Source organism: Staurois parvus, unplaced genomic scaffold, assembly GCF_062004578.1.
Source record: "Staurois parvus isolate SC_StPar_1 unplaced genomic scaffold, SC_StPar_1.0 ptg000013l, whole genome shotgun sequence".
Taxonomy (NCBI): domain Eukaryota; kingdom Metazoa; phylum Chordata; class Amphibia; order Anura; family Ranidae; genus Staurois; species Staurois parvus.
In genome coordinates, this window is record NW_028317809.1 from 16,991,276 (window position 1) to 17,004,794 (window position 13,519).

Here is a 13,519-nt window from a genome sequence, read left to right on the forward strand (position 1 = left end):
GACATCAAAAATGCAGTTTCTGAGGCAAAACCAAGAAATAGAGAAGAACTGTGGAATGTAGTCCAATCATCCTGGGCTGGAATACCTGTTCACAGGTGGCAGAAGTTGGTTGACTCCATGCAACACAGATGTACAGCAGTTCTCAGAAACAGTGCGCATACAACTAAATATTCATTAAGTAATTCAAAGGAAAGCAAAATCTTCAAACATTTTTCAGTTTATATAGTGAATGTTTGAGTTTGTAAAGAAGAATACAAACACTGCTATTTTTTTGAACAGTCTAATATTCACTTTTCTTTACTTTTTTTAGAGGAACAACACAAATTTGATATATTTTTCTTCATGTTTTGATTTGGAACAGAATGTGTAGTGTTCCCAATGCATTTGCGTGTATGGAAATAAAAGCTATTAGAATGATTTTGAGCTTTATTCACTTTTTTCAACACACTGCTATTATTTTGAACACAACTGTATATTTTTAAAATAAGTAAATAAGTGAATTACTGTGTAAGTGAAACACTTACAGGTAATTGTGAATACAGCCAAGAACTATGCAGGCACCAGGATTTAAATAAGTATGTCATCTTTGAGCCAGCACCTTCACCAGGAGGTAGTTGCTGTCTCTGAGTGATGCTTGAACAACTATGGTTCTGTCTTTCAGGAGAAGGCATTGTTAAGGGTAGAAAAAATAAAAATATCCAGTGCAAAGACTTGTAGTGTAGAAATGTAACACAAAGAAATGTATTAAATCAAATAATAAAATGCCCTCACAAACTCTGTGTAATACAAAGGTATTTAATCTACAAATGGGGTGGCACTTGGATTACTCAATCCACATGAGCACAGGGATACTTGAAGAGAGACTGGCCAGGCTGTGGTTGGATTGCGTTGTAGTGCACTGTGGAGATGCTGGTTGTTGCAGAGGGGGAATGAGGGAGACAGCAGCCTCTGTCATTTGTGGACTTACCCACCTGGGTGATGTCATTGAATGGATATGCCAATCCCCTTTCATCAGGTTTTTTATTGCTATCAGGGGCTACATTAGAGAGACTTCCCCTCAGTTTCTGTCCTGCTGACAATGGTGTCACCAGACAGAGTGAGGGATAATCTGAGACAGGGACACAGACAAAATTAAGTTAAAAATCTGACAAGGTTTCATGCCTTCCCTTAAGCCGGCCATAGACGGTTCCAATCTCGGCAGGTTCAGCAGGGACCGGTTGAGATTCAAACCATGTATGGGCAAGCTGAATATACCCAAGTTTGATCGATCGACCAGCTTGGGTACAACCAGCCTGCCAGATTTTACATGCTATTATAGCCGCCTGCAGTAATCACTGTGTTTTCCCAGCAGGGACGGCTCCGCTCCACGCCGGGAGAACACAATGGCTCTACGGGAGGGATGCAAGAAATAAAATTGCTCCTTTTATGGCTGGCTTTACTCTACTAAAGAAAATCATTTTTATATCTTTATGTGCTGCTGTTGCAGAATTATTCTCACTTCCTGTCAGAACAGAAATTGAGAATAAATCTGTCTAACTGAGCCTTGTCAATTTTTACCCTTCTCCAATGTATTACAAAAAGTTTTGGCTGAACATACACTTCAACAAGTTAAAATATACCTGATTTTTGTATGACTTATTCTTGAGAACTGTGGGATGCCCATTCATCATAAGCTAGTGCCGTGTAGCATATTACTCCAAAGACCATAATAAGCTTATCTAACAAATAGTAAATAATACTGGGTGAAGAACAGACATCTCATGGTTTCAAGCTTTCCCATTTCTCTGTGAATGGTTAGTATTAGAAGTACACTACAGGTACCCAATGAGGAGTTGGGAAAAAAAAAAAAAAAAAGAGTAATCATCATAGATCATCATAGATAGAAAATTTTGTAAGCTGTGCACTGCTTTTGTAAGAAATATTTACATACTTATTAGTCCATGGGAGATACATAATGCAATAATACCCGCTGTTGTTATTCTGCATCGTCCTTCGCCTCACCTTCTTGCATTTTCCTCTTCTGATAAATCCAGCAACTTGTTAGGAATCACAATATGTGCTTCTGATGCTTGAATCAGTCATTTGTCAGGGAGATAAGACAGAATGCAGAAAACAAAGTAGCAGTTTAATAGAGATGTCTGCCTTACTCTTTAGTAGAGTCGTGCACACACGTCTAACTATTTACATTAGTTGCAGCAGAGGCCATGTAGATATTGATAAATAGCTATATATGCACTACCAAACAACAGAACACAGATGAAGTTTTATACTGTATATTTAAAAGATAGAATATTGAGTTGTTTTACATCATTGATTTACTACAAGGGGAATTTCATGCAGATCTCAGGCTGAAGTCACTCATATCTGCTGTCACTTAGTTCAGTAGTTCATTGAAAGCTTCCACCCTACTTACTTATAACTCACTGTCTATAACATGAAATACTTCAGTATAGTGGTATAAGTCTTAGCACATACTATAGCTGTGTGGAACTAGATGACAAGATTGTGCAATGTGCTCATGCTGCCAGCTCCTGTATTAGGGGCTGAGAATCTGATGTTATACATTTGCCTATTTATTTAGTTTTTTTGATATACACAGTAAATCAAGCAAATATGGCTCTGGCCACCAGGACCACATGTCTGATATATATTCTAAGCTCATTTACACACATGCATTTGTGATTACCTAGTGTTCATAGGATTTTACCATGAGCACATCTTAAGGTTTTCTAAAATATGCAGCATATTTGTCAAAAAAGTTCTGACACTATAGATACATATATTATTTTATCTGAATATGAATGATGTTGTATATCTCACTTTTAATAGTATAAAATAACTCATAATTAGATGTTTTTGTGTGAACACAGAGGTTTCTTTCTATTAACAGCTACAATGTGAGTGAAAAGGCAGGGTCAATCAGTGTGACTGTGAAAAGGACTGGGAACCTCAACCAGTATGCCATAGTATTGTGCCGAACAGAACAGGGCACTGCCACATCCAGCTCAGGTGTGGGCTTCCAACCAGGACAGCAGGATTATGTGGAATATGCAGGCCAGGTAAATATTTGCAAAATCTTGTTCATGTTTTCTACCTTCATAATTGTCACCACTGTGGCAAGCTAAGTTGTTTAGCCTTAACAGGGAAACATACTGATTGCATATAGATAGTAAAAACAGCATAAAACAACAGGTAAAATGTATAAACATAAAAAATAAAATAAATTTGATCCAAATGTATTATGTTCCCCTTTCATTATTTTAAGGATTTCAGAGAACTATAGGTTATCTAGAGAGACCGCACAAAAAAAAGCAGAGAAGCTTCCTTTGCAGCTTCCATTATCGGAAACCTCAGACTTAGCTATGTGAAATGAAAAGAAGTCACTGCTCTGATGTTTCATTGGTTTACTGTAAGCAATAGGCTACAATCAGCACAGCTGAAAAGTAATCTTCCTATGATCTGAAAAGTAGCATAGAGCACCACCTGCTTGCTGAGTAGAAAACTGCATAATATAGTGATGTGGTTTTTTGTTTAAATTATTCTTGATAAAGAGATTGATTTGCTGCAAATTTACCATTTTTGCCCTTGCTGAAATTGCCATAATATTAGCCTCTTACTTGACCACCTGGCTTTCTTAGCGAATTTTGCTTTAAAAAATGATCTAACATTAAGAAAGTCTTCTCATATTGCTTTGGAAACCCTGTGATGCCCCTAAGTCACTACCTAAAACAGTGGCTTAGGGGCAATTGTGACAATATGTAAGCAGTTGGTGCAATACATGGGCAAGAAACAAGCAAATGGGTCAATAGGCAGGCATCTAAATGGTCAATCCTTTCATAATGTAGGCAACAAACTGGCAATCATTATAATATGTAATAAGCAAATTGTCCATAGCTACAAAATTCCAAGTTCATTACAGTATCTGAAGTCATTTTCCCAGCAAACGAGGGGCATTTTTTGCACAAGAACAGGTCAAGGTTAGCAAACCTCAATTGCGCCCTTCAAAACCAGTAAAAAACAGATTTTTGCCTTCCCCATCAACATCAATGCTATTCATTATATGGTTAAATTTGAGTGGCCTGAATCAGTGGCCTGATTTTCTGGTGAATTTTTGTGTTTCACATCCCTAAAAACAATGATAAACAAAGTAGGAAAAAAAGAAAATATGCGGCAACAAGTTGTTATCTCCTTTAAAGGATGTTTACCAAACTTATGTTATAGATAAGGTAATGCATAAAAATTAATAAAAGAAAGGGTTTAAAGACAACTTCACCTTTAACAAAAACCCTGAAGTGCAGCTCACCCATCAAAAATCAACCCCTACAGCAATCTTTGCTCCGAGTTATACAGCCTTTGCTGCATCCTCATCACACTGTGCACCCATGCCATGGCCCCATTTATCCTTATGAATGAGCTGTACTCTGCTGGATAGTTGAATGCCACCATAAGTACTTCTCATCCAAAGGCTGGCCATACATTACACAATTTTCTTGAGAATTTTGCTTTAGCTTTACCAAAAACCATATAATATGAGGTCAAACCTAAACAACACTTTCAATTGTATCCAATTAGACAGGCCCTTGCACTACATAGCTGAAGGTAACCCTAAAGGAAATTGGGCAGAAATTGGACAGAAAAATGTAAGAAAATTGTATAGCGTATGGCCAGCCTTAGGAATAATTATAGCTTTATAGGGAGAACAGGAGGTAACACAGGTATGGTACCCGATTAAAGGCTGAGGTAGCTGACTGTAAAAGAGTTGGCATTATAAAGCCTTCCGGCCATCATATGCAAGTGTGGGTAAATACCAGAGGCATAAAGGTGGTGGCTATTGAAACACAAGCTGCTGGCTGTTGAAGCATAGTGTCACCAGGTGATAAAAATGGAACAGTAGGTTTGTGTAATGGTAATAACAAGTTTCCACTATACAATGGTGAAAAATGTCCCTCCAGCAGCAAGGATCCTACCTTGGCTAGGGCAGGATCTTGCTGCTAGAGGACCTCCTTTCATACGGTACAGTTCACTATCCATTACCCTGCTTTAGCATTACTTTACATGAGTGCAATCTATGATGATTTTAGTTAATAGCTGTTTCTAAATATACTACACTATAGATGGTTTCTGTACTACTCTTTTTAGGGAAAGCTCTGTTCACTTTCAATGTCTGATTTAAAAAAGGAAAATTGAAAAGAGGATTTTTTTCCTACACTTGACTGGATAATTGTGAAGTAAACACAGCTTCACCCTATTCATTTTGCTAAGTGAACAGTCTTTCCTCCTTTACCACATTAACCCCAGTATGTGAGGGTTTTTACTCATTTCATTTGGGGTTCTAGAATAATAGGACACTCACTGTCAACTGCTATCGCAAATGAAAATAAAAATAAAAAGGACAGTTGTGCTCTTTACTAACATTGACCTTCGATTTGTGCAGCAGTACAGCAGTTTCTATTTTCCATCTCGTGTCTAAAGTGTTTGTACTTGCTGCAATGTAATTTTCTCTTTTTTTGCCATATCAATGGAAGAAAACTATGAAGTAGATTGCTAAGGAAAAATAATATAGATTTTTGTGTGGGTGTAATTAGAAGAGTTAACAATAGTAGTGAAATTGCAATGACAAGTAAGCACAGAATGAGATAATTGAAGTAGCCCTGCTGTCTCTCTTAGTGGTGAATATTTTAAATACGATAAAAGAAATCTATGTTAATGCAGAGTGATGTATCTAATATGTTTAATCCCATCAGGTGCAATTTGATGAGCGAGAGGACAGCAAGGCCTGTACCATTATCATCAGTGATGACCAGGTGTACGAGGGCATTGAACACTTCACAGTGGAACTGAGTATGCCAGCCTATGCACTTCTGGGACAGATCACTAAAGCCACTGTTAATATTAATGACACAGAGGACGAGCCCACTCTACAGTTCGATAAGAAGATATATCGGGCCAGTGAGAGTGCAGATGTTCTGTCTATTCCTGTTGAGAGAAAGGGTTAGTCAACTTTTCTGCTAATAACTGTGTTTATGCTTCATAGTTTGTACGTGTAAGAAATATATTTCTGTAAACCCACATATTGTTAGACATGTCCTTGCATATGAATAGCAGACACTTTATTTTGTACCTTGTTGGAACTATCACATTGTGGCAACAGATTTGAATTCAAATGGTAGCAATATCGTTTTAACAAACAGCAGTAGCAATTTTACCAGTTTTTGAAACAAGATGTAAATTGATCATATCAAAAGTGTACATCAGACTAAAAGCTAGGCAGTTGTCCCACAGAGGTATTCAATACCGATTTGCAAAGCATGGAACCTGCCTGTTTAGAAGTATGACTTTGTTATTGGTACAAAATCTGGAGCAATGTTCCTCATGCTTGCTTTACTACTGAGTCACTGACCCATTACAAGTTGAAGAGTAAGGAAGGCCATAGACTATGCAATTTTGTTTCCTTCCACCACACAGCATTATGTTCTGCTGGTGGGGAGTTTTCCCTGCTGGAAAACACGACTAGTTTCACCGGCAATAGCCGACAGCACTAATCATTCAAGAAAGACCCGAAAGTCTGGTTGTACACAAGTCGATCAGTAGAGATGCCCATGCATGGATCAAAATTAAGCTGAACCGACCAAATTTCGATCCATGTATAGCCAGCTTAACTTTCAATTCTTTAGCATTGATTCCCATACTTGATAACAGTCGCTGCTTTCTAATTTTTCTGACAGGTTCCCTTTAATTCAGTACTGGAGGGATATTATAGTGCATATTTTGATTTCATTTTGTGGTGTTTTCTTTAAAACAGTTTTTGACATGCATCTTAAAAGCTTGTGGTTCCATATTTTTGTTATTAAAGAATAATTTGTTATTGAAGGATAACAGTACATTTAGGCCGGCCATACATGGGTCGAAATTTGACTGATTTGTCATACGAACATCAGACCTAAGAATAATCGGCTGATTTTTGCTCTGTTAGTGGGTCAATGGCACCGGCCAATTTTCGTGGTTCCTCCCCTTTTTGGTGTTTGGGCATGTTGGAAAATTCGTGAAAAAAGACCGATTTTAGACTCAATGATGGTCAAATTGCACAATCATTTTTCTGAAAAGAATATGCGCATGAGCCGTGACCTAGAAGGAACAGAAGTTTCACCTGTTATATGGGATGAACTTTATCACTTGGTCAGCCGATTTTCAAAATCATTGATAGCACCATCGGATTACCGAGTGAACGTTTTCGGACGAAAAATCGTTCGGAATTCAAACCATGTATGGCCTGCATTAGTATAGTTATCTTTTATATGGCTGTCTCCACCAACACAGAGTATTTGTGAAAACTCTTTTTAGTGGCTAATCTTCAAATCACTAATTGTACTTTGAGTACAGTCAGTCTTTATAAGCCCCCATAATCGACACCAAATCTTACACTTACCTTTCCCCGCTTCCACAAAACTTTCTGTGTGTGGCCCCCTGGATGCTGCACACAGCATTTTAAAAAAAATTTCCTCGCTGGTCCCTGCTTCTTCTGCGCATGCTTGTTACAATCTGAAATAGATTTTTTCCTAATTTGTAACTGAACGTCAGATAGCCTGTCCAAAGAAATTTATGAAGCTTGCAGTGCACATTCAAAAACGCACAGCCTGTGGTTTTTTCCAAAACACAGCAAGTTCTGCTTAATTTTCCCTTCATACAATCAGAAAATGTTTGCCAGCTGCCCTCTAGTGGATGGTTGGAAGAATGACATTGCAATCTTCACAGACTAGACATGCTAGCCAGCAATGAAATGCGTATGATAAAAACTAATTACTGTTCATATAAGACTTTAATTGAAATATGTTTGTAGGCATGACAGCAAGTAATTGGGCAATTTATACATAACATATTCAATATGAATGCAGATTTGCAGGAAAATCTGATGACACAGCACAACCACAGTGCACATTAGTCTATAAAACATGGTTTAGCTTTGGATTGCATTTCCAAACAGCTTGATTTGTATATTTTTGTAATAGAGAAATGATTTATTCATCTTTCCCAGCCAGAAAATTCATAAGTGATTGGGGCTTGTGCCAGTCAAGGAAACCAGTGATGTACAATATCTTCAGTAATAGCCACTTAACCGCCATTATTGTGTACTTAAGTGGCTACATTTCTGAATGGAAGTCCAAAAGATTCACAATTCAGTTACTGCTTTTCATCATTGCCTAAAATGTCAGCATTGCAGGTGTGCAAAAATGCAATTCCCTTCAAAAGCAGCAGTTTGTATGGTGTAGGTGTATACATTTTAGAGATTCAATTTTAGCATATATTGGGAAGTAACATACAACAAGAGCAGCAATCAGTCAGAGTTTGACTTTCAGCAGTTGGTTGTTTTTGATTACTGCACACATTTTGAACTATGCTACTGTTTGGATTTACAAAGTTGGGCTTTTGACATGAAGGCACTATATAAAGTGTTACTAAACCCAGGACCCTGCATTCACTATATCTGGTCTCCCACAGTACACACACCATGGAAATTGAATTATTTTAGTAAATATAAACTGCTAAATACCTTTTCTCATCAGCAGTTAGAGCAGTCTTGTGACTTCAGCAGAGCACTCTTTAAAGCTTGTAGGAGGAGTTTTCTTTCTGCTCTAGGAGGATGTGAAACCCTTGTGTCTGGACAGTGCTGATTGGCCCTTTGCTGATCACATGCGCTCTCCCAATAAAAAAAAAAAAAAAACCTCTCTAGCAATAAACACTGAACTGAGCATGTGCATGTGACTATTCCAGGTACTTTTTTTTCCAGGTACTTTTATAGCACCATCAATTTACGCAGTGCTTTACATATATATTGTACATTCACATCAGTCCCTAACCCTCAAGGGGCGTACAATCTAAGGTCCCTAACTCACATTCATACATACACATACTAGGGCCAATTTTGACAGGAGCCAATTAACCTATCAGCATGTCTTTGGAGTGTGGGAGGAAACCGGAGTACCTGGAGGAAACCCACGCAGGCACAGGGAGAACATGCAAACTCCAGGCAGATGGTGCCGTGGCTGGGATTCAAACCAACGATCCTAGTACTTCCAGGTGGAAGTGCTATCCATTTAGCCACTGTGCTGCCCTATGGATTCAGTCTGTATCAGGTGGTCATTTCAACAAGAGGAGTGGCAGAGAAGAAAGGATCAAACATCCTTTTCACACAATGCATGCTTACTGCATATACAGACTGATTTTACTGTTGTGGGCTTAGTAACACTTTAAGCACTTTTAGATTTAGATTATACCATATATGCAAAACCCACAGACATGTGATGGGTAGAGAATGTTCCTGATGTCTGTGAATAGTGGTAGATATTCTTGGCTAACATTTCATGTGGGAATAAGTGATCGGTTAGGTTGGGTATTAGGGTCAATATCTGTTTCCCCAACAATATCTCTCTATTAAACTATTGTGCCCCTTCCAGTGATAGAATTGTGTAGGTTACAGTGATGATTGTATTTATGTGTGTATATATATATCTATCCATTCAGTTGTATCTGACCCTTGGCGATTGCATGGACTGTCACTCGTAAGTGACTTTTTCCATGAATTCTGTCAGCAATTATTTTTATAGGGTAGGTTGCCAGGTCTTTCCCCAACCCCTACCATGCAGGAGATCCCACATGGCCAGGGATGAAACTAGGACAATTTAGAGAGAAGCCATTTAACCTACAAGCATGTGTTTGGAGTGTGGGAGGAAACCGGAGTACCTGGAGGAAACCCACGCGAACACAGAGAGAACATGCAAACTCCATGCAGGAGGTGCCATGGTTGGGAATTGAACCCATGACCCAATTACTGCAAGGCAGAAGTGCTAACCACTAAGCCACTGTGCCTTATCAGACAAGTTATACCTTGCCAATACTGGGTTTGAACCCCTTTTGCCTTCAGAACTGCCTTGATTCTTCGTGGCATAGATTCAACAATGTGTCAGAAACATTCCTTAGAGAATTTGGTCCATATTGACATGATAGCATCACGGAGTTGCTGCAGATTTGTTGGCTGCATATCCATGAACCATTGATACAAGGCAGGATGGATCGATGTTTTCATGTTGTTTACGCCAAATTTTGACCATCTGAATGTCGCAGCTGAAATCGAGACTCTTCAGACCAGAACGTTTTTCTAATCTTCTGTCGTCCAAGGTTGGTGAGCCTGTGTAAATTGTAGCCTCTGTTTCCCATTCTTAGCTGACAGGAGTGGCACCCGGTGTGGTTTTCTGCTGCTGTAGCCTATCTCCTTCAAGATTCAACATGTTGTGTATTCATAGATGGTATTCTGCATACCTTTGTTGTAACAAATGGTTATTTGAGTCACTGTTTCCTTTCTATCATCACAAACCAGTCTGCCCATCTTTCTCTGACCTCTGACATCAATATTGTGTTGCTCTCATGTGATTGGCTGATCAGCAATCTGTATTACCAAGAAATTAAACAAGTGTACCTAATAAAGTGGCCGGTGAGTGTGTGTGTGTATATATATATATATATATATATATATATATACACACACTGACCGGCGTGTGTGTGTGTTGATTTACTGAAGGTAAATAGACTGTTCACTTTGCAAGTGCAGTTGTGCTCTGCAGGGGGATTTGCTCCAGAACTTAGTAAATGAGGTGTATCTTCTCTGTGCAAAGAATACTTAATCACATGCCATAAAATTTAAAAAATGCATTTTTGCTTCCAAATGATTGGATGATTGAAGTCAGCAGAGCTTCCCCTCATTTACTAACCTCTGGAGCAAATTCCCCTGTAGAGTGCAACTGCAGTTGCAAAGTGCACAGTCTATTTGCCTTTAGTAAATCAAACTCATAATGTTATTGCAAACACTCCAAGGAGAATCTAGTTAATCTAAAGCTGGATACCATACTGTGTATGTATTTTTTTTACATCCGTCCATAGCTGTTAATTCTTATCCATTTGACCCATACCTATATATACTGTACATAAATATTCTGTCAAAAAGAAAAAAAAGGAAAAGCACAATATTTTACTTTTTTAGTTTAATAAATTAAAACATGTCATGAACTATCTCATATTTACCATTTTGCAGCCTACAGGTACAAACCTAGTATTCTATGGTCTCTGAGAACTGTTTTACTGTTGAGATGTACAGTAACTACAGACCTGATAGAAGAATCTCAGGTTGTTGTACAAACACAGATAAATGATTTAGTGGAGGGGACCCCCCCCCACTCTCCTATAGGAATGATGCGGTCTAGACCTTCAGTCTGCAGGATACAGATACAGCCCGGGATGCACTACTTACATTTAAACTTATAATTGATGTTTGTAAAATGTATATTGTATACATATAGTAAAAATGCTAAACATATTCCTTTTCATAAGCGGGAATGTATGAAATAATCCGCAGAGATGGTCGCAACATTTTACCAAAACAGTGAAACAGATGGTAGTGTTAGCCCACCCAATGTGTTTGATATTGGACTTCAAACCTCTAGATACACATTGATGTTGCACTGTCTTTTTTTTTTTTTGTGTCGTTTTCACATGTTTCCGTGCGTCTCATATAGAGCAGCCCATTCAATTGAATGGGCTGCCCTATGCACGAAAAACGTGCCAAAAAGGCACCAGAACCTTTTTTCGGCATGGAGCATTGTGCTTTTTTTCAGCACGTGTTTTGGCTGGTTTGTAGTGAGTTTGCCACACAACAAAATGCTCACAAAGCGCATGTCTCTTAACTTTGTTTGGGATGCCATTAACAGTTTTTGGCACCGCAAGCAAGATGTGTGTTTGCAGCGCAATCCCAAAATGCACAGCAAAACACGTTTCATGTGCGCTTCTGAAAAACCCAAGTGCAAATGTAGCCTAAGAGTAGGGAGTCCAATCTCTTGTGGAAAGTCTGGATTGTCCAGATTGGAAGAAAGATAGATGCATGGTTGTTCAACATACAGCAGGTACAAATTTTATGCCATGAAAGCCAGCTAGTATATAGGAGGGGGTTTATGGCCACAGGCAACAAGGAGTTCGTAGTCATAAGGAAGAAAAAGCTCCTTGTGCATATAGAGAACATATAATAAATGAATGTGAAGTAACTTATTCTGATTGAGAACTTTTATATAGATGAAACATCTTACTTTCATTGCTAGAGATAAATACATTTGTACAAACAAGAATGGTACATTACAAATAAAAACAGCTCGATTCAGACCACATAGATACCAATCTAAGTACATTTTCTGCACATATATTGCAAAGGTTTTCATTCTGTTTTGTGATACTTTCCAAATAAAATAGAAGTGCTTTCTTATATAGATATCTCCTATGGGACTTCTATTAAAGTTTGTAGATTATGGGAACTCCACAACTTCACATCTTGCTGAATCCACATCAATAAACAATTCTGTGATTGCTTTGGCTGTGCCTCTCATTTGTTTGACTATCTGTATCCTGGCGATTGTCAGATCTAATGGAAATTTCTAAACAGGCAGCCCACGGCAGTATTCCATTATAGATATCTACACCGCTGCAAGCAGAGACCTTTTTAATCTAAAAATGTACTGTGGTCTAAGACAATAATATCTGGCACCTAAACATCTACCTGCTATTTTCTCCTTTAGTTTTTCTTATGATATGTCTGTGTATGCAAATTTTTCACGTCATTGTTTATCTTTAGAGTCTTCTAAATTACTTTGATTACTGCTTTTCTTCACAGGATTGCTTTGTAACCTACAATGAATTTAAATAAGATTTTAAAAGTAAACAGTTTGCAAACTATATACAGCATTTTGCTTTTTCATATATTGGGCATCATGGTAAAATATTTTGGGAGGGCCCAGTAGGCAAACAATGCTACTGTACAAGGGCCTGGTAATAATTAGAAACATAAATTACTGGTGCTATGGGAATATTTATTCAGAAATAACTGTCAATACTTAAGATAGCAACATGCATACATACTGTGTGTTGTTGGTTTTTTCTTTTGGTGATTTTATCTTGCAGACGTTTTATATTTATGTAATACAATAGACATAACAAAACTACAAATTATTTCTTTTTCTAATTTGATCAGTGTTAGTTTAAAATAAATACTGTTGATAAAAAAGTATGTTATTCTTTAATTTGTGCTGTTTAAAATGATGCTACAATTATGATTCTGGCAAAAGTGTTGCAAAGTTATGTACAAATAAAATAAAGGTTTTTTAAAGTAATTCTTTGCTATAAGCAAATTGTGTAAAAAAAAAAAAAATACTGATCACTTCCCCAAAGTAGTACAATGTTACTATGGTAATATTATACTAGTTTGGTCATAGTGAAATATGAAAAAAAATCTTAAAAAAAGAGAAAAAATGTAATAAAAAATTATCAATTTTGTTTTTTTCGTACCGTCACCAGTCAGTGTCCCTGTTCACCGCCATGCCAGTTATATGATGACGCTGTACTGCACTGGTGACAGTATGTAAAAAACAAATAGTGAAAATTATTTTTTTTATTCATTTCCGAAAAATTATGACAAAAAATTACAACT

The 13,519-nt window shown here is 37.6% G+C and overlaps 1 protein-coding gene across 1 annotated transcript in view; it reads left to right on the plus strand.

The window, feature by feature from the left end:
* Positions 1-13,519, plus strand: part of FRAS1 (Fraser extracellular matrix complex subunit 1) — a 680,896-nt gene that overhangs the window by 601,444 nt on the left and 65,933 nt on the right. Inside the window, exons 54-55 of the mRNA XM_089676214.1 lie at positions 2,891-3,059; positions 5,745-5,991. Coding sequence (XP_089532340.1) covers positions 2,891-3,059; positions 5,745-5,991 — 416 coding nt within the window. The remainder of the gene's footprint in view (positions 1-2,890; positions 3,060-5,744; positions 5,992-13,519) is intronic.